This window comes from Hyaena hyaena, unplaced genomic scaffold (genome assembly GCF_003009895.1).
Source record: "Hyaena hyaena isolate Hyena2069 unplaced genomic scaffold, ASM300989v1 scaffold_536, whole genome shotgun sequence".
NCBI classification, from domain to species: Eukaryota; Metazoa; Chordata; class Mammalia; order Carnivora; family Hyaenidae; genus Hyaena; species Hyaena hyaena.
In genome coordinates, this window is record NW_024081168.1 from 303,429 (window position 1) to 324,701 (window position 21,273).

General features: G+C 51.2%; 1 protein-coding gene across 1 annotated transcript; it reads left to right on the plus strand.

Annotated features, from left to right (window-relative positions):
- The first annotated feature begins 6,081 nt into the window (after positions 1-6,081).
- Positions 6,082-19,477, plus strand: STARD8 (StAR related lipid transfer domain containing 8). Its single transcript, XM_039255634.1, has 13 exons — positions 6,082-6,153; positions 8,536-8,617; positions 9,563-9,626; positions 10,859-12,267; positions 12,893-13,066; positions 14,008-14,167; positions 14,642-14,840; positions 15,254-15,464; positions 15,735-15,849; positions 16,106-16,330; positions 17,325-17,542; positions 17,643-17,819; positions 17,967-19,477. The coding sequence occupies exons 3-13, from the start codon at positions 9,570-9,572 to the stop codon at positions 18,082-18,084; spliced, it is 3,063 nt and encodes a 1,020-aa protein (XP_039111565.1). The 5' UTR covers positions 6,082-6,153; positions 8,536-8,617; positions 9,563-9,569; the 3' UTR covers positions 18,085-19,477.
- Positions 19,478-21,273: the final 1,796 nt, after the last annotated feature.

A 21,273-nucleotide genomic window follows, 5' to 3' on the forward strand; every position in this document is an offset into this window, starting at 1 on the left:
GAAAGAGAGGCCAAGTTCAAGTAGCCTTAACAAAAGTAGCACTCTCTAATGATAGCTTTCATATAGCCACTTGCAAAACCAGGCAAAAGCTGACCAAATCCACACAGTAACCGTGAAGGTAGACAGGAAAGTTGTTAGTCCTTGCTGTGTAAATCAAAATCCAAAGCTTAGGGAATGAAGCAACTTGCCTAAAATAACTTAGGCAGCAGGTAGGGGAGCCGGCCTGATGGCAAAAAGCTCTTTCTTCAACTCAGTTATCATCTTTTGAGCATTATTGCATTTCCTGTGTGGATGTTGCTGCCCCTTTCCTGAGCACATAAACTCTACTCTTGTTCATATAGCATTTCTCAAGAACATAAATAAGCCCTACTTTTCTTCTCATTCCATCCTTCTCTGAATAGGAAGAAAGCTCTGTGCCAGGAGGACCCCTGGTGCATGGCCTATGTCACTGTAGGTGCACATGCTGTCATTGGCCTCTGAAATCCTGTTGCTGCTCAGCCATGTTTCTTTGACGCTCCCTCCAGGAGACTCATGGGTATGGCATTGAGGCCTGAATTGATGTTGGAGCTTTCGAGTATGCCTTTTCCCCCAACTTTTATGCCTCAGATCAGCTGGGACCCTCCCCAGGGAAAGAGTCTGGGCTTAAATCTCAGTGGAATCCTGGGGTGCCTGGTTGTGTGTCCGGCTTCGGCTCAGGTCATGATCTCACAGTTCCTGAGTTCGAGCCCCACATCAGGCTCTGAGCTGTCAGCACAGAGCCTGGAGCCTGCTTCCAATTCTGTGTCTCCCTCTCTCTCTGCCCCTCCCCTGGTCATACTCTGTCTCTCTCTCTAAAAAAATAAATAAACATTAAAAAAATTTAAAAAAAATCTCAGTGAAATCCTACTTGCGCCAGATGAGTGCCATATACCTAACCTTGGCCAGAGCATGACCTACAGAATATAGTAGTTGAAACTGCTGAAATCTGCACATCTGTACATAGAAGCAGGACTAGGGGTCACAGACATTCCTACATCACTCACCTCAGTCTGCCTGGTGTCACTCTCCCCACCAGGCATGTAAGGCAGTCCTTAGTCCAGGATACCTCGGCCCCAACCTCAGGTGAGTGGTCTCTCTTGGGGGTGAGTGGTCACTCCTGGACCCAGCCTGGACAGGCTGGGATGGGTGGGAGGGATGAAGGCAAAGCACTTTAGCTCAGCCCTTAATCACCAAGACATATATCTCTGACTGCTCCATTTGAGAGGGAGCCTCAGGGCCTCCCAGCCCTCCATGAGGTGGTATATTGTTGGGAGCCAGTGTCCCTGACATCCTGTTGGGTAATAACCCATTACATTCTTCACATTCCTGCCAGGGAGTACTTGATGGGGATTCAGCCCATAGCCCAGCTTCAAACTCCTTGGATCCTTTGTCTTTTGGAGCTATTGTGGCTTCTTTGAAACTCCTGCCTCTTAACTAACCTCACTTCCTGGAGCCAGTTGGCTGCAATTTTGACAGTGATGTGGATGCAGACACTTTCTAGACCCAGAAGGGAATGCTAATTGGACCTTTCTCCTTTGTCTTTCTTTCTTGGGACCCTTAAGTTATTGGGGAGTACTTGTACTATGTGTCAGGTTTTTCCCCCCATCTCCAGTATTTTATTTAATGCTCTCAGTAGCTATTCCAAGTCAACTCTATTACCTCCATTTTACAGAGGGGGAACCTGAGTCTTTTTTTTTTTTTTTTGGAACTTCAGTCTTATAGAGGTTAAACAACTTGCCCAAAGTCAGAGAGCTAGTGACTGACAGCACCAGGATTTCAACTCAGGCTTGTAAATCCACTACATCAGGAGGTTGGAAAAAAGTTTGGGGACCTGGACTTTGTTCCTTTGAGTCTAAGCCCTTTTGTTTACCTGGCCTCTGAGGGCAAGTGGCATAATGCAATGGGAAAGAGAAAGCTGGACAGGAAATTAAAGGGTTAGGGTCACACATGAAAAGACATTTCTCCAAAGAAGACATACAGATGGCCAACAGATGTATGAAAAGATGTTCATCACTTACCATCAGGGAAATGCAAACCAAAACTATAATGATGTATCACCTCACACCGGTCAGAATGGCTAAAATCAACAACACCAGAAACAACAGATGTTGGTGAGGATGTGGAGAAAGAGGAATCCTCGTGCACTGTTGCTGGGAATGCAGCCACTGATGCAGCCACTGTGGAAAACCTTATGAAATTTCCTGAAAAAGTTAAAAATAGAAATACCCCATGATCCAGCAAATGCACTACTATTTACCCAAAGAATACAAAAACACTGATTCAAAGGAACGAGGCACACCTCTGTTTATGGCAGCATTATTTACAACAGCCAAGGTATGGAAGTGGCCCATATCCATTGATTGATGAATGGGTAAAGAAGATATATATAACATCTTCACACACACACACACACACACACACACACACACACACACACACACTGGAATATTACTCAGTGACCAAAAAGAATGCAATCTTGCCATTTGCAATGACATGGATGGAGCTAGAGAGTACTATGCTAAGCGAAATAAGTCAAAGAAAGACAATTACCATATGATTTTACTCATATGTGGAAGTTAGGAAACAACAGATGAGCAAAGGGAAAGAGAGAAAGCACAAGAGAGCACATGCACAAGAAATAGACTCTTAATTACAGAGAACAAACTGATGGTTACCAGAGGGGAGTTGGTGGGGAGGTTGGGGTGAAATAGGGGGTGGGGATTAAGGAGTGTTCTTGTTATGAGCTCTGGGTGATATATGGAATTGTTGACTCATTATATTGTACACCTGAAACTAAAATAATACTGTATGTTAATTAACTGGAATTAAAATTAATTAATTTAATTTAAAAACTTAAAAAATAGAAGATTAGGGTCATAGTCTCAGCTGTGACATGTAACTCTGGGAATTGGGAAAGTTCCTTGGTCCTCAATATGCCCCATACTGTAGCTTTTTTAAAGTGGTGACATGGAAAACCCCACCACAGACCAATTAAATCAGCCTCTGAGGATGGAGTCCCAGGAAATTGGTATTTTTTAAGCTCCTTAGATGATTTTAATGTGCATCGATATCCTTAAGTTAGGTGATATAGACCAGTGCTTCTCAAACTTTACTGTGCATGTAGATCAACCCAGGAGCTAGTTAAATGTAAATTCTGATTCAGTAGGTCTGGGATTCTGCATTTCTAACAAGCTCCCTGGTGATGCTGATGCTGCTGGTCCATGATTCACAGAATAGCAGTGGGCTAGCGGGCTCGAGGTAGAAGCGAAAGAACTTGGTGCCCACTCAGGTGCACTGGTTTCTTTCCTGGCTAGGGCCACTGCCTAGCATTAGAGGAGCAGGCAGCTCACCACTCTCCTGTGGGCTCTGCCTCTGTGGCTCAGGTAGATGGTACAGATGTATAAGATGCAGGACTTTCTTACTGCACTCTCCCACCTCTTCAGGCTTAGGAAGGAGCTCAGGACTAATGGGCAGGCAAGTGCCTCTCTCCTTCCCTCTCCTCTTTGTTCTACCTGTAGCCATGAATGACTAAGGGCTGCAGTGGACTTCAAGGGTGTGTTCTTGACATGCAGGCCTAACCTTGGGGATTGGCTTCCCTACCTGGGGTGGCTATACCAGACTCATGGCCCTTTAGGGGGGTCACTATTTCCTTCTATGCCTGTGCCTGCCTTTCTGGGAACTCCTATCAAGTCCTTCCTTTGGTACGTTCTCACTGTCCTAATGATGGGAAAGCAGAGCTGGTTTTCTGCTGGCTTTAGGGAATCTGGCTGCTAGGAGGGGCTCTGAGGATGGAGAAGGGCCTTCTCCTGGGGGTGTGGTAGGATCAGGAGATAGGCAGGTGGTTGTGGCAGCTGGCTCCCCTGTCCTCGCAGCGAAACCATGTCACTCAGATGCTTCCCGGGTTGGTGTGAGGTCCCTTCCAACACCTCTTACTGCAGTTCCCCCACACCACCACTTGCCTAGAGACCTGTGTCATCTGCTAAGCCTGCATTGCCCCCTGTCAGAGAGTCTGAGGTATTGTTTTTTTTCTTCTTTTTAAATGTTTTATTTATTTTTGAGAGAGAGAGAGAGAGAGAGAGACAGACAGACAGACAGACAGACAGACAGACAGCATGGGCAGGGGAGGGGCAGAGAGAGAGGGAAATACAGAATCTGAAGCAGACTTCAGACTCTGAGCTGGCTGTCAGAAGCCCGACGCGGGGCTCTCATCCATGAACTGTGAGATCATGACCTGAGGCAAAGTCTGACGCTTAACTGACTGAGCCACCCAGGCGCCCCAAGAGTCTGAGGTATTGTTAGCTAAGCTCTGTGGGAACAAACACTTTTCAGGACCTCTCTGAAGTCCTGATGATTCCTAGATCTTTATCATAAGTCAGAAGTTGCAGTAACAAAAAACATGGGCACATGCACACACAGATTCAAGTGTGTGCACAGACTGAGGAGTCTTATAGTGGGGTGTGCACAGGTGTGCCCCCTGGTACCAGTCTTCATGGATCACGAACATAAGCAAACTTGACTATGGCTGTGTGCCAAGGCAGATGCTGGGGTGGCACTGACCTGATGCACTCACTCTGGGAAATGCACAGATGTTCTTCATCCCTGCCCCACTCCTATTTACCCCCAAAAGCCTTCAGGGCCTCCAGGGGCTCCAGAGCCTTCTCTTCTGACCCCTCAAATCTACATTAGTGTATGACCCTTGAAAAGCCTATTGTTTTTTCTGATCAACTTCCATCTTCCCGGACTCTTCCCTCCCTTGTCTACCCACCTGGCATCCTCTGAAATGCCATTTTCTCTTTTAACTTCTCAGTCTCAGCTGTCAGGATCTCATCCTGGATTCTCCTGTGGGAAGCACTGGAAAGAAGGAGCTCTCCCTGTCTCAAAAAACCCCAACAGCCTCCTTGGAGTCGCCTGGTTACAGGCACTAAGGAAATCAAGGAGATGTTGGGAGTATGATTGTGGCCAGAGCAGCTCTGCTGAGCCGGCAGCCTCCCCCACCCTCTAGCCCCACAGTGCCTGGTCCCATAGTCCCAGACCCACTGCTCTCTGACAGTGCTTGGAGGTAGGAAACAAATGGCTGCCTGGGTAGTCCCACAGCTTTGCTGCTGGCACTCAGTCTATCCTGGCCAGGAGAGCCTCCTTTGTTCCAGCTGCATGTTTCCACTGAGGCTGGCAGGGGTGCTGGGCACTCCCAGAGCTGAGGTGGGAGGCTAACCCAACCATTGCTCTCCAAGATTCCCACAGGTATGCACTTCGTCCGGCCACAGGAGAGAGCTGGAGCAGTCTTGGGAGGCTCCCTGGGAAGGGAGGGCTGGAAATCAATGAGAGATGGGGAAGGGTAAGCACTGGGGAAGCTGCCACATGAGAAGGGTAGGGGTCCTGAGTATAGGGAGACTGAGCTTGAACTCTGGCCCCAGCACTGCTACCTTGGTCGGCTGTGAGATTGTGGATGAGTTCTTCCTTTCTGAGCCTGTCTGGAGATCTATAAAATGTAGATAGTAAAACCTCTTTCACAGCATTTTGTGTGTGTTAAGTGAGATTTGGTTATCAAAGTTCTAGTGAACGTGCGGTATGATGCTGGGGAAGAGAATGATAATCGTTGAACATTTTGTATCCCTAGCTGGACTAGGATGGTCTACCCAGGGCCACGGAAGGGGATGGCTCCCTGAAGAAGGGGAAGGTGAAGACACAGCTATGGCTTCCTCCCCCCAGTAGTACTCCTTGACTCCAGACTTTCCTGAGAGTTGCTGTTGCTGCTGGGTTCTGTTCTTGGGCAGGGGCAGAAGAGTGAGAGGGGTATCGAGACACGCAGGGAAATGAGGCTCAAGAAAGTCTTCGCACGACATACAGAGGGTAGGGTATGGGGAACAGAGAGTAAATCCTTGCTGGCTATGATATGGAGCAAATATGCCAGCCCCCTCCATGCTTTTCTTGCCATTTCCAGATCATGACAACTAAAGGTGCTTGTCTGCTGGAGGTGAGGCAGCATACACCCAGGGTAGCTCAGCGTCAGCACCCACCCAGTCCCATTACTCTGCCTATTTCTCTCCCTCTGTTCCGTTTTAGAAGTTGAGGCCAGAAGAGCATGCAAGTGGCTCCGAGCAACAGGATTCCCTCAGTATGCTCAGCTTTTTGAAGGTAAGGCTACTCAGCTGCTACCCCTTCTCTACCCCAAAACTTGCCCTATCCCTCTGTTTTTCATCTGTAAAATGGTGCCAATCAGATCCTTTCTCCAAGCACACAGGAAGCTGTGTACCTTGGCTCTGCTCCTATAGTTACATCATAATGTCTACTGGGTCACTCTGGTTGGCTCTCATAAGCTCTGGTGTCACCTATGTGTTAAAGTACCTTGTTTGACCAGGGCTCTTACATCGTAACACTTCTGAGGATGCCATCTGCATAGATACAATATGGAGGGTGCATCCTGGTGTCCCTGACCTCATCTCCACTTCCCCATGGCCTCCTTTCTCTGTTTCCTTCATTTTTCTGTTTTTTCTTTAACGTTGGTTGTACCTGCCATTTTCTCTTTCCTCCTTCTTCCCAAACTCCCCACTGTACCCTGCCTTCAACCCCACCTTGCCAATAAAACAGTCTTTGTCCGGGTCACCAGTGACCTCCATGTGATCAAATTCACTGGTCACTTCCCAGTCCTTACTTAATCTCTCAGTAGCATTCAGCCACTCACATCATTTTCTGGAACACTCACCTGTCTTTGATGTCTCTTAGTCTCATTATAGAGGACTCTGCTTTCTCTCACTGATGTATAAATGTTGGGGTGTCCCAAAGCTCAATCTTGGTCCCTCTTCCCTCTCAACATTTCTTTCCCAGGAGATCCTTCTTGAAGTACCACCTATATTCTGGTGAGTCCCAAATATTTCTGTAAGACCTCATCCTCAGACTCAAGATTTGTCTTTTCATCCAGCAGCTCAGTATCTTCTTGGATGTCTGACAGGCATCTCAAATGTAACAGGTCTGGATTCCAACTCCTGAGGGCACCGCCATCCATTCAAGCCCCGCATCCAGGAATCACCCTTGATTCCTCTTTTCTTTCATCCTCTATATCTAATCTTTCAGCAAGTGCCTTTTCCCTCCACAGTATGTCTCGGATCAGTCCAGTTCCTGCCACCTTCACTGCCACATCCTGTGTGACCTGCCGTCATCACTCACCTGCTGTAGCGCACCCGCCTCCTTCCTGTGCTTCCTCCTCTGCTCTTTTTAAAAATTTTTTAAAAGTTTATTTATTTATTTAAAGAGAGACAGAGAGAGCAAGAGCAGGGAGGGGCAGAGACAGAATCCCAAGCAGGCTCTGCCCTGTCAGCACAGAGCCCGACATGGGACTCAAACTCACTAACTGTGAAATCATGACCTGAGCCGAAACCGAGTCAGCAGCTTAACCAACTGAGCCACTCTAGGCGTCCTCCTCCTCTGCTCTGCAATACACAGAGCCAGAAGGACCTTGTGAGCCTTGGGCCTCACTCTGTTGCTTCTGTGCTCTGTCACTCCTCTGCTGGTTTCCCAGCACACTCAGAATGAGGCAAGGTCACTTGTTTTATTCTGACTGACAAAACTATATGACCCAACTACTATTTACTCCTCTTCCCTTTGCTCACTACATTCCAGGCTCCTTTCTTGCTCACTTGCTCACACCATGTTCTTTTCTTCCTCAAAGCCTTAATGTTAGTCCTGCTTGGAACCCTCCTCCTAGGCTCTTGACGTGGCCAGCCCCTTCTTGTTCTGCAGGACTCAGCTCAGAGGTCACCACCTCAGAAAGGCCTCTGTTGACCACCTCTCTATGAGTAGCCACCACCCCTCCAGCCTCTCTTTACCCCATCATCCTGGCTAATGTCTTACATGAAGGCAGGAATCCCTTTGATCACGTTCACTGTTGTAGCCCCAGCACCTGGCACCAAGTCAATGCTCGATTAATATTAATTAAATGAATAAATGGGTTTGCTTTACCAGTAAGGCAGAGAGAGGTATGGGATTTCCTGGGTGCTCTGTCCTCTTACTGCATCTTCCTCTCCCCCCCCCCCTTCCTAAATCCCAAGGAGTGGATTCCCTTGCTTTGAGCAGTAGGAAGAAATGAGGTGCTGTTGGGATGCACACTATCCTTTCCGTCCTCACTCTCTTCCTGCTACCCCCAGTTCATCTTGGGCCAGGGAGGAGCTTCCTTGTCTTAGTATCCAGGGTTCAAAAGGGACTGGGGGAGCCCAGCTTGGCTCTTGGCAGCCACCCAAGGCCTGAGGCCTGCCATCTCCCACGGACCTGTCTTATTGTTGAGTCCTCTTATCCAGCTCAATCCTCCTTTCCTTCAGCCCTGGATTTGTTCCCAATGGTCAACCCGAGTTCCCTGGGCCCCTCCTTTACTCTAGTCTTGCTCCTTCTGCTTAGCTTTTGCCTTTCTGCCTCCTCCTTTCCCCGCTGCCCCCCCCTCCCCCGCAACTCAAGGGCTCCTGGCACTGAGTTTCTGACCTGACCTATACCACCCTCAACTCATCTTGGCTTTTCTCTGTCACACAGAAGGTCTGTTTCCCCTGGATATTGGCTCTGTGAAGAAGGACCACAGTTTTCTGGACGAGGACTCTTTGGGGGCCCTGTGCAGGTAGGAGGCACTAAGGGCCAGGCCTGGGAGGTCAGGGCTTGGCTTCGGGCTTCTTCATGGAAAGAAACAATCCCAGTCCCCCCTAACAGAGGAGGGGCCCCAACTGTAACAAAGCTGTTTTCTGTGTCTGTGACACCTCACCACCTAGGCGCTCTAGCTGGGAAGTCAAAATCTAGCCTTGATTCTTTTCTCCCTTCAGTTAGATTCCTGAGACATTCCTCTGATTTTCCCCCCTCTCTGCTTACACTGGTTTGGGCCTTGTTTGAGGGCAAACGATGACTTTTTGGATCCATTACAGTAGCTAACTTATTGCCCTTCCTGCTATTTCCCTCTTCACCTTGATCCAGCCTCTTTACAGCCACTAGATTCAGCTTCCAAGCAGGCACTCCTCTGCTCAGAGTGTGCAACTGCCTGCAAAGAAAAGTAAAACTTTTTTAGCATGAGGCACCTTAGCCGTCTGGCTTTGACTGACCTTATCAGCCTCGGTCTCCTCTGTCACACCAGTACTGGTCAGTTTACTGTTTCCCTCTCCACCTTGTCACAGCCTCTCGTGGAAGCCTGGGGTAGGAGTCCCTGCTTTTTTTCTCCTCCCAAATCCCATTTCTGTCCACCTGGAAGCTTTCTCTGACTGCCCACCCCATCTTCACGGAAGCTCCTTATCCCACTCTCTGTGTGCCTACCGTGTCTTCTGTCTATGCAGTTCTCGAACCTGTGCCATCTCTTTAGTGGTTTAGTCCACATGTGTAAGCTTCCAGAGGACAGAGGGCATAATTTTCCTAGCATTACGTCTGGCACTGAAACCTTCATGAGCACTGGGTCTTGGGAGAGGTTTTGATGGCTTGAGCATGTAAAGTCGTGGATGGCATCTTGGGACAGTCTCGATAGGTTATGCCCTGCAGGCTTTTGTTGGGAACCTTGGGTGAGCACTGCTTTATTTCCTTATAGAAGGCTGATGACCTTGAACAACTGTTCTTCGATGAAACTGGAAGTTCATTTTCAATGCAAGCAGGTGAATCATGGCAAGGGTGGGGTCTGGGTTCTTGTGGGGTCTGGGGTCTTGTGTCACCATGGGGAACCCAGGGTTTACACAGACCACTTGCAAAACTAGATCCAGTGTCTTAGGTGTCTGGGATGTACAGAGCAGTGCCTTGCTCCAGCCTGGGAGGGAGGTATGGGGGCTCTTATGAGCCTGATGGGTTTTGGCAAGCCTGGTCTAGAGTTTTAGAGTGTGAAAATAAGTACCATGGCCATACCACCCCCCTCAGCACACCTATCCACACTGAGTTACTAACAACTTAACCTAGTGATGACCCTTCCTCAGAGAAATCTATCGGCCCCTATTACTTGCTTTGTGATGGCGAGAATTCCTTCACTAGAGAGCAGAGACAGAATAACGTGGTGGAAAAATCATTGCCTATATGATCTTAGAAGTCAAGATCCCCAACTGTGTCCCTAGGAGGTCTTACACCCCTGAGCCTCATTTTCCCCATCTCTATACTCAAGAGGCCTTTCTGACTCTGCCAGTGTGGGATTACAGAAACCGAGAGGACTCTTAGTTCACATGTCGCCCTTCGAATGCTGGCCTGATGACCTCTCCTTTCCATGGAGTCGGTCTTTGTTAGTTTCCTCTGGAGCTTTCTCCACCAGAGGTCTGGAGCCAGGAGGGTCAGCTAAGCAGCCAGAGCCCTGGCCTGGGAAGCAGGAAACCCCTGGGGCCTGATCCCACCTCTGCCACTGACTGTTCGGTGGCCTTGAGCAAGCCTCTTCTGCTCTCTGGGCCTTGATTTCCCCATATTGCAAAATAGAAAATTAGAAAATCTAAAATCTCATTTCAGTTCCGGCACTCTGTGATTCTAATCTAAGACTATAGCCTAGAGACTTGGGAGGCTGCTGAGGACAAGTCAAGACACCTGGATTCTAACCCTGGCTTTGTCACTGACTTACTGCAAGACATTGTATGACCTTAGGCAGGTGACTTCTCATTTGTGGGTCTGAGTTTCACTATCTGTAAAATGAGGAGGGATTAGATTAATGAGATGACCATTACCATCTATCTGGGCTCTGTCTCTGACTCCTGGCTTACTCTGGTATTCCCAGAGCCAGCTCCCTATCTAGGACATGTCTTGAGTTAGAAAGTGGTATCCTTTATCTCAAAGTCCTCCAAGAATTTTGAGGCAGGGAGTGGAGTACAAACAAGCACGTGAGGACTACTCTGACCTGACCCTGTGGCTCCCTCCCCAGAATGAAGGCTCGGAAGAGGAAGAGCAGTGTACCATCAGCAACCATTGGGCTTTCAAGCGAGAAAGTAAATGCTGGTCTCATGTAGGCTCCTCTGACCTACTGGCCCCACCAAGCCCTGGCCTGCCAGTGACCTCCAGCTGTGAGAGCATCCTCACTGAGCTTAGTGCCACTTCCCTGCCTGCTGTCACCGTGAGCCTTTTGCCTGAGCCAGCAGAACTGCCTTTGCTAAGCTGTGCCCCCAGCCCAAGTGACCAGAAATTCCTCAGCCCCACCCAGGGCCAAGAGAGCCTCCAGGACAAAGCCAAGAAGCACCGTTCTCGTAGCTTCCTTAAGCACCGTGATTCTCTGAGGCGGAAGGAAAAGGGTGGCAGCCAGCAAGCAGAGCCTGAGCGTAGCCCAGCTACCTCAAAGAAGACCACCAAAGCCTCCTCTTTCTGCAGTCGCCGTGGCTTCCTCTCAGCTGGATTCTACAGGGCCAAGAACAGGACAGCCACCTCAGCTGGTGACAGTGGCACTAAGGCTCAGAGGGCTTGGGAGGCCTGGCCTGTGGCCGTGTTTCGGCATCCTCAGCGGATGCACCAGGGTGACTGTCTTGTGCACGTGCCCAGGGACCACAAACCAGGCACATTTCCTCGCTCCCTGTCCATTGAGAGCCTGTTTCCTCAGGATGGACACCGCCTGGCAGATTGGCAGCCAGGTAGGCCCTGGGGCTATGAAGGGCGCCGGGGCTCCTGTGGCTCCACAGGCAGTCATGCCAGCACCTATGACAACATGCCCGAGCTGTACCCAGCTGAGCCTGTACTGGCTGGGGCTGAAGCCAAAGATGAGGAGGGTGGGGGCAGCTACACCCACCTAGATGACATTCTCCAGCATGTGTGGGGGCTACAGCAACGGGTAGAGCTCTGGTCTCAGGCCATCTACACAGAACTGGGGAATAGGGATAAGGAAGAGGAAGAAGACGAGGAAGAAGAGGAGGAGGTCACTTCATCAGTAGAAATAGCCACAGTTGAGGTCGAAGGGCAGGCTGGGGCTCTGGCCCAATCAGAGGTTCTGGCCCATAGAAGGTCCTCAGCTCTGGGCCAGGCTGATGTTCGGCCAGTAGTCCCAGCTCAGGTTCAGGCTCAGGCTCAGGCTGAGCCCCTGGAACAGGCACAAGCTGAGGCCCCAGGCCCAGCCCAGGGTAATAAGCAGGAGGCAAATTCAGGTGGGGAACCCACCTCTGCCTCCAGCCTGTCTGTGGAAGAAGGACACTCCATTTCTGACACTGTGGCCTCCTCCAGTGAACTGGACAGTAGCGGAAACTCCATGAATGAGGCTGAGGCCACAGGCTCACCAGCTGGACTTCAGGCATCAGCACCACATGAACGACGAGATTCAGGCGTTGGGGCCTCACTTACTAGACCATGCAGGTGGGAGTTTTGAGTAGGGGTGGGGATAGAGGACCCTGTTGTGTCTCTTCATCTCTCCTGCTCCCCATCCCTCCTCCTCCCTTTCTTCTTTCCCCTCTGTTTCCTCCCTCCCTCTCTTCTGTATACAACTCTTTCAAGACATTTCTTGGTCTCCAGGCCCAGAGGCAGGTTCTTGATTGTCTCCAGGTTAAGTTCAGGGCCTACCTCTGCTATGGCCTTGAACAAATTCTAGCTCCACTTTGGGCATTCGTTTCCCCATGAGCAAATCATAGGTGTTAGAGGACATGGTCTCTGATCCCAAGCTTTACCATTCTGGGTTCTCAGAACTGCCCCTACACTGCAGTCTTGGAAGGGTAAGGGGATGGTGCTGCTTGCTGGCACTAGATGAGCCCGAGATCTGTGCCACCCTTGCTGACAGCACCGAGGTGACTGGGCAGCCTTAGAAAGTAAGATTAAGGTTTTCCACCCTGCGATCCACCCGGTAGCAATACTGACAGTGGTCCCATCTCCCTCCCTGAATTTGCTTTCTTTGGGAAGAATAAAGGGATCAGAAGAACTCATCCATTCCTAAGGCTTATCCAAACCTGCTCCTGTGGCCCTTCTGCACTCCCTCATCTTTCACCAGGAAGCTCCGTTGGCACAGCTTCCAGAACTCCCACCGGCCAAGCCTCAACTCAGAGTCGCTGGAGATCAACCGGCAGTTTGCTGGCCAGATCCACCTCCTGCATAAGGGCTCGCTGCTGCGACTCACTGCCTTCATGGAGAAGTACACTGTGCCCCAGAAACCAGGATGGGTATGGTGAGTGCTACTGGCTCCCTCCATGCCCCCACTCCAGGACCCTGGGAGGGTCATCCCCCAACGGTGGGTGTAAGCAGGAGGAGCCCAGAACCCAATAGCGCCAGGAAGCTGGAAGGGCCATGGCCTGAGAGGGCAGCGTGGCTTCCATATGTCTGTGGAGGATGCTCATGGGATGTGCAGGAGGATGTGTGCGATGTGTGAGGGGAATGGAAGGGTAGGGGACCTTAGGTCCTCAAGCTGTACCTCCTCCATCCCAACCTCCAGGCTGCTACCAGTGAGACTGTCCTACAATACAGCTTTGGCTGCTCTTCTCCTGATGAATATACCCTTCTGTCCCTGCCCCCATTGCCAGACAATAGGGTGTAGCTTCCTTCGCATCATGACCCTTTCATGTTCTGGCCATGCCCTAGCTGTTGGGTTCTCTAGCCTGCCACTCTCAAGCACTGCCACCATATAGGCCACTGAAGCCGATGCCCTTCCCTGAATGGGCCGTTCTCTTTTTCCTGCCTCTTTGCTTTTGTCCACGCTGTTCCCTCTGCCTGACATGCCTTTTCCCCATTTCTCCTCTGGGACTCACCTACCTATCCCTCAAGAGCCTGCTGAATTTCCACATGCTCCCTGAAGCCTTCTCTGATCCACTAGGTATAGTTCCCCTTCCTCATGGGTTTTCCCCTAAGTTCTTGGTCTGCTCCTGGCTACATATATTGCCACCGCCTATTGATAAAGTTATCTCCTTAACCAGACGGAGAGCTCCTTGTATTCCTCTGTAACTCCCCAGGGCCTGACACGCAGTAGGTGCTCAGTGAATGTTGACTCTGGGGACATGGTGTGTTTTTTATCCCCCTCACCACCACCTGAGCCCCCTGAGACTGCAGAGTCTCCAAGCTGTGTCAGGCCTTACCTCACACCTCTCATGGATCTCCTGTCATTCCCCCAAACAGGTCAGTGCCCAAGTTCATGAAAAGGAATAAGACCCCGGACTACCGGGGCCAGCATGTGTTTGGGGTGCCACCTCTCATCCATGTGCAGCGCACAGGCCAGCCACTGCCACAGAGCATTCAGCAAGCCATGCGCTACTTACGCAGCCAGTGCCTGGACCAGGTGAGCCCTGCTGGAGAACCTACAGAGAAATGGCACTGGGGAGGAAATCTAAGGCTGAGGAATTGGGGAGGGGAGCTGCTATGGCCTTTCTGGCCCACTAGAGACCTTTCTGAGCCTTAGGAAGGCCCAGCAAGGATGGAGCTGAAGCTCCTCTCTTCCCAGCTCTCTGCTAGCTTGTTTCTGGCCTAGGAACCATAGGCCCCATCTTTAGGATCCTACCTTAGCCTAAGTCCCTCTCTTCCTGCTCACTCCCACTAAAACCATATTTCTCCTTGACCCAAAGGCTATAAAAATCCTTCTCTTTGGTTTTGCCATTTTTCTCCTAACCCTGTGCAGTAGGAAACCTGCCAGGATTGGAAGTCTCTGGGGTGGCCTACTCTCCTGACGCCCAATCCAGGGCTGGCCTCATAATCTTCCTCCCCACCCTACCCCTGCCCTGCATGTCTCCCTCCCTTCCTTCCCTGCATGGGCCAGGTGGGTATCTTCCGCAAGTCTGGGGTGAAGTCCAGGATCCAGAACCTGCGCCAAATGAATGAGACCTCCCCTGACAATGTTTGCTATGAGGGCCAGTCGGCCTATGATGTGGCCGACTTGCTGAAGCAGTATTTCCGGGATCTACCAGAGCCTATCTTCACCAGCAAGCTCACCACTACTTTCCTGCAGATCTACCAGTGTGAGTCACCTGCATCTATCCCCAACAACCTGCTCCATTCTCAATCTCCCTGAATCCTGGGGCTTGTGAAAGATAAACCTGGTGTGGGCAAATCTAGCCACGTCCATGAGCTCATTGGAAGATTTGCTATCTGGACAGGCCTTTGGAGGCAGATCACGTTCTATTCCCTAAACCCATTATATGGAAAGATAGACTGAGGCCCTGAGGAAAGGCAGGGGCTTACCTAAGGTGACTTGTACATTAGAGTGGGGCTTGATCCAGTACCCAGAGACCGCCCAGAGCCCATCTTTACCCTTTCCTTTCACTGACTGACCTCCCTTGGGACCTCTGTGCCCTCTGCATTCCTAGAAGCAGACTTGCTGCCATAAGCTCTAGGGGAATAAGAAAGTTGTTTTGCTATTCCTTCCTCACAGTTCTCCCCAAGGATCAATGGTTGGCAGCAGCACAAGCTGCCACCTTGCTGCTCCCTGATGAGAACCGAGAGGTCCTACAGACTCTGCTCTATTTCCTAAGTGATATTGCCTCTGCCGAAGAAAACCAGATGACAGCTGGCAACCTAGCAGTGTGTCTGGCACCTTCCATCTTCCATCTCAACATCTCCAAGAAGGATAGCACCTCACCCAGGTGAAACAGGACAGGGTGTGGCAGGGCTGGGCGGGGAGGGTTTGCGCCTCCTTGGACTGTTGGTCCTTGATGGCCTGCCCTACAGTTCCCCAGCGTCACCACAAGGGGTCAGCCTGGCGCTTCAGAGGCCTGAGACTGGTTGGATGTTTTGAAGCAAGGCCTTCTAAAGAGCAGCCGGTTGTTTTGTGTTTAGGGGAGCTAGAAGCCAACCAGTCAGCCATCCTGTCTTATGCCCATGTGTCACCCTCTCCTCCCTGCCCTTCCCTCTAGGATCAGGAACAAATGCAGCCTGGTTGGCCGGCCAGGCCCTAAGGACCTGAGTGAGAACATGGCTGCCACCCAAGGCCTATCACACATGATCAGTGACTGCAAGAAACTTTTCCAAGTGAGTAATTCTAGGCCCACACCCAGGGGAACTATCAGGCCATGGGTTTGTACCCCAAGTCAGGGAGAAGGCCCAACTTGACGCATGCCCCTCAACTTCCAATTCTTTTCCCATAAGGTTTCTCATCTACCTCACTGCGGTAGTCAGGCCTCTCCACGCCCTTAACACGGACCTTAGAGATCCCGTGGGCTCTGGGAATAATGGTCCTTCACCCTCTGTTGTTCCCCATGGCCCTAGTGTATGTGTGCTCTCCCAGGTTCCCCAGGACATGGTGCTGCAACTGTGTGGTTCCTACAGTGCAGCCGAGCTCAGCCCTCCTGGCCCAGCCCTGGCTGAGCTGCGGCAAGCCCAAGCTGCTGGCGTGAGCCTGAGTCTCTATATGGAAGAGAGTGTCCAGGAGCTGCTGCGTGATGCTGCTGAACGCTTCAAGGGCTGGATGAGTATGCCAGGGCCCCACCACACGGAGCTGGCTTGCCGGAAAGTGAGTAGCACACTATCCGTGGCTGCCATGGGGCTGGGAGAGGGCGTGGCGCATGCAGGGGAGGCCAGGAATCCCAAAGGAAGGAGTTCGCCTGCCAGTCTCACTGTGCCTTGGCTTGATCTTGGAAGGTGTCAGCCAGCAGAGCAAGTTCCTTAAGGAGTTGAGAACCAAATGAGACCAGGGGCTCTCTTTTGGACTTCGCCTGCCAGGATTTCTATACCAAAGCCCCAGTCCAGACAAGGCACTACTTACAGAGCCTCACGTCCAATATCTTTCTGCACCATGGTCATGCTGAGCTCTGTACACTTCCACCTTTGTGCCTCTGCCCCCACTTTCCTGCTGCCTGGACTGACCTGGCCCAAGCATCACACATCACATTTCCCAAAGCCACTTTAAGCCTTGCCTTGGTATGCGCGCTCCTTCATTCAGGGCCTCCTGTCATGTCCCAAACTGGAGATGACTTCTCTCTGTCCCCCTCTTGGCACTAGCCGTCTTCTTTCTTGGATTCTCATTACAAGTAAGACGGCAAGCCTGAGGTTTGCTGTGTATAAACCAGTCTAAAATCTCCCTTACGGGATTGGGATGAGAAGCTCGTGCAGTGCCCGGCACATACAAAAGACTTTGCTGTGCCCATGTTCTACTTCCTGCACTAGATGGTGAGTTCCTTGAGGATGATCACCACCTTCTCTTCCTGTTCACTTCCAGAAGTTCCAAGCACTATGTCCGTTTTGTGGTAGAGCCTTGTAGGCCCCAGAAAACTTGTGTCTCGTCATTTCTTTATGCTTTTGACTAGGTGGAGAAGCAGACATTGCAGAGAGGAGAGAGAGAACAGGGAACACAGGAAAGGCCTGTCTGGATCTGGCTGGGGTTAGCACAGTAGCCCTACAGCCTTCCCTTTTCAGGGGCTGAAGTGAGGGCAGGCTGGAACTGGGCGTGGGGTGGATGTTCTCCAGCTCTGACAGTTGTCCCTTGTCCCCACTCATGTGGCTGCCAGGTGCCCGATGGGCACCCCCTGCGTGTGTGGAAGGCGTCCACTGAGGTGGCAGCCCCTCCAGCTGTGGTGCTGCACCGTGTTCTGCGGGAGAGGGCCCTCTGGGATGAGGACTTGCTACGGGCCCAGGTGTTGGAAGCCCTGATGCCGGGTGTGGAACTGTACCACTATGTCACCGACAGCATGGCACCCCATCCCTGCCGCGACTTTGTGGTGCTCCGGTGAGAGCTTCTGGTTGTCATCCTGCTGTGCTTGGGGAACCAGGGAGGTGGAGTGGGAATGGACACCAGGAACGTGAGTGTGTGTGTCCCTTCCCCACAGGATGTGGCGCTCTGACCTGCCCCGTGGTGGCTGTCTGCTTGTCTCCCAGTCCTTGGATCCCGAGCAACCTGTGCCAGAGTCAGGGGTGAGGGCCGTGATGCTCACTTCCCAGTACCTCATGGAGCCTTGTGGCCTGGGCCGCTCCCGGCTCACTCACATCTGCCGCGCTGATCTCAGGTACCAGGCCCCTTTTGCCCTGGCACTCTCCCCATCTCTGCCCCCTGCCATTGCTTCCAGGGGGCTGGGGGAAGGTCCTTTCTCCCTCCTGGGAAGGGCTCCAGGGAAGAACGCATAGCTCATGCTTACCTGCTTCTACCTCCCCAGGGGCCGTTCTCCTGACTGGTACAACAAAGTCTTTGGGCACCTGTGTGCCATGGAAGTGGCAAAGATCCGGGACTCCTTCCCCATGCTGCAGGCAGCTGGCCCTGAGACAAAGTTGTGAGCCTCAGCTTGGTCCCAGGGAGGTGCCACCCAGGTCGCCTGGCACCAAGGGAGTGAGGGAGTAAAGAGAACAGAGCAGCCCCCGGATGTTGCTTCCAGGGGCAGAGCCAGGCCCTTGAAGCTCCAGCTGACTGTCCTCTCTGCTTCCTAACACTCCTCCACTCATACAGGGGAGGAAAAGAGACTTTCATTGCCCCACGTCCAAGCTTGTGTTCTGTCCTTCCAAGAGAGAGGAGCCATTTTAGGACCAGGAAGACTGCTGCTTCCCTCCAGGCCCACGGAGCCACCATCAGTCTGAAGCCTTGCCAGCTCCTCCACCTGCAGGGGAAGGAGGTACAGAGCAGCGTGTGCTTCCAGCTCTTTGCCCCCTGAGAGGCCAAGCCATCCTGTTTGGTGCTAGTGTCCCCTTGAGGTTGGCAGGAGGCTCTGGTCCTGCCTTGAGGCCTGATTTTGGCCCCGAACTGGCTTTTCCACAGAAATTGGACTAGAGAAGATGAGCACAGGGCAGCTACAACCACTATGAGCTGTTATATTTGTGTAAATACGATGCTGAGTTTTATAAGGCTGATTTAAAGAGTGAGCACTGACAGGTTCCTAGTAGGTGACATGACGATCTGGAATAGCTTGGGATATGGTAGTGGGGGGAGGGGACTTCCTTTTTCAGGTCTCGGGAGACCAATGAACTAGTCTCCCCAGTTTGGGCCCCATACTTTTTCTGCCACTCCCTGGTGTCCTGTGTGGCCTTTGGTCATACACTCTTATGTCTGGAGAGCCAACAAGCTCACTCCCACTGCACAGGCCAAGCAAAAACAGATGGTGGTAAAGAGACACATATCTGTGTCCATATCCCTTCTCCTCCTCGTCCTGCCTGTGGTAGCTGGCTGATGTAACATCCCCTGCCTCAAGCAGAGACCTGGCCCCTGCCTCAGGCAGCCAGCCAGACAGAGGGAAGGGCCTAGTGTCATCTCAGCCAGCTGGGGCTTGATCCAAACCCGATCCATCCCACCTATCTTGGCTTATGTGGAATTTCCAATGACATTCAAATGCCAACTAGTGCTTTATTTTTCTTTCAGCTCAATAAACTGGGGTGGCATGGATCCCAGGCAATGTTGTAATTTTTAAGCCTATTTTATTTGTACCTATAAATACTGTACAGTCAGAATATATATATGTATTTGTATATATAGATAGATAGATAGATAGATAGATATAGATAGATACATATATATGCACATCTATATATGCACACATATTCTGTCCAGACTATATTATAATCTGTGGGTGCAAGCAGGGGTCCTGAAAACCTGAGAGGGTAGGGCACTTAAGATGAGGGAGGTGGAGACCCGGAACCGTGTGACCCCTCAGCAGAACAATAAAGCATTACTAGAGATGCACTCTGGCTATGTGGCTGTCTTCACTGAGACGATGGGTTAGGGACTGAGGGCGGGTTATGATGTGGGCTTAGTGTTAGGGTCAGAAATTGTGAACGTTCATAGTGTAGGACTCAAGGGAAGGCCACGGGAGGAATGGGAAGGGCCTCAGCTCTTCTCTTTGGGAGGCAACTTCAGGGTGAGGGAGGTAGGACTCCAAGAAGCCAGGGCCTGGGCAGAAGCTGCAGACCCCACCCCCTGATCTGGCCAGGGTCCCCAGTCGGAGTGGTCCATAAGCATGATCTCAGGCATCCTGACAGTGGCCCTGGGGAGAGATGGCCGCCATGGCTATGTTGTCCTTCCTTCACCTACTACACTCAGTTGAAGCTTAAGGATGAAGAGTGGAAACCCAGCCCCAGAAGGCTTCAAGACTGTTTTCCCCATAAGCCAGCCTAAGAGAGGTTGGAGTGCCTGAAGGCAGCCCCTGGTCTGGCTCTGGTGGCCTGAAAATCCCAGGGGGCTAGGAAGGTCCCCATGTCTTTACTTCTTCATAGGAAAAGGCTTTCTTTGCCACACTTCTGTAGCCATAAAGTTCCCAAGCTCCCAAGGGCAGCTAGAGAGAGAGTATAGGCTTTGGAATTCAATCTATATTTGCATCCATTGAGTGCTATTGACTAACCTGGGGCAAACGTCCTGCTGCTCTCCCTCTATTTGGCCTCCTCATGGGCCAAATGGGCCAGTGACACATGGGCACAAACCTGGCTCGGTAAATGGTCAGTTTGCCCTGCCCCACTCAGCCTGAACAGGTTGAGGTACCTGTCAAGTCCCACTTCCCTGTCACCTTTCATTCTCTTCTTTAGGGTTCAGCTGCCCTACATCTCTTTGGCCTTTCTTCACTGCTGCTGCCAGGAGATCTCAGCCTTGGGAACAAGGTGGAATAGAGGTCTTGTCAGTCTCTTGCCTTTGGGAAAACAATGAAGGCACCCCACATGTGGGTATGGGTGATGGGAGATGGCTCAAGCCGTGTTGGTGTTAAGGGACACCAGGGTAAAGCTCCAGCCAGTAGTTTGAGCCAGGCAGCCAGGGGTACCTTCTGGCACAAGCACTGCCTGACCGGGTCATGAAGGAGGCTGTAGTGATGGTACAGATGATGAGGTAATATGAAAATGACCACCCAGGTGATGGTCGCTAGGAGACAGATAGAAGAGTTGTGTATAGGGGAGATCCTGGGGAGATCCAGAGAATTCCTCCAAACGTTCAGCTCTGGACTCTCACCCAGGACCAGCTGCCCAGTGTAGTTCCCCATCTCTGGCATTCTGGGAGAGCTAGTGCCAGGTTAGGGAGCTTCTCTGGGCCTTAGTGTCGTTCCCTTGCATAAAGCAGAAGCTCCCATTGCTGCCTCTGTGCCTGGCCCATTGTGCAGTCAACGAATGGACCACCATGGCCTATAGATGTTGGAGTGGGTATCATGATGATGGGAACTCTCAATTCCACACACATGGCAAGCACTGCCTATGACCATTTCTAGCCCTCAGTCATTACCTCAGCCTACCCTGACCTGATCTCTTCCTTTTTCTGATGCTAGAGACAATGCTCACCTTCAAATTGCCAATCCTGTTTCCTATATTTTCCCTTCCTGTGTTTCCCTTGACCCAGAATCTCAAAGAAGCTGGGCGGTGGGAGAATCTCACATAGGAATGAGACAATCTGTCTGGAGCTTTTAGTCTCCAGTGCCCTGTTCCTAGAGTGGCTGACGGTAGATGGTAGACAGACTCAGGTTCAAATTTAGCTATGTCATTTCCGGGCTGTGATCTTAAGTG

Bases quoted from the DNA above. Each gene is read 5' to 3' on its own strand.
- STARD8 (XM_039255634.1), top strand. From the start codon at position 9,570: ATGACCTTGAACAACTGTTCTTCGATGAAACTGGAAGTTCATTTTCAA. The intron at 16,331-17,324 runs GTGAGTAGCACA...TGTGGCTGCCAG, and splicing joins CGGAGCTGGCTTGCCGGAAA to GTGCCCGATGGGCACCCCCT. The intron at 17,820-17,966 runs GTACCAGGCCCC...CTACCTCCCCAG, and splicing joins ATCTGCCGCGCTGATCTCAG to GGGCCGTTCTCCTGACTGGT.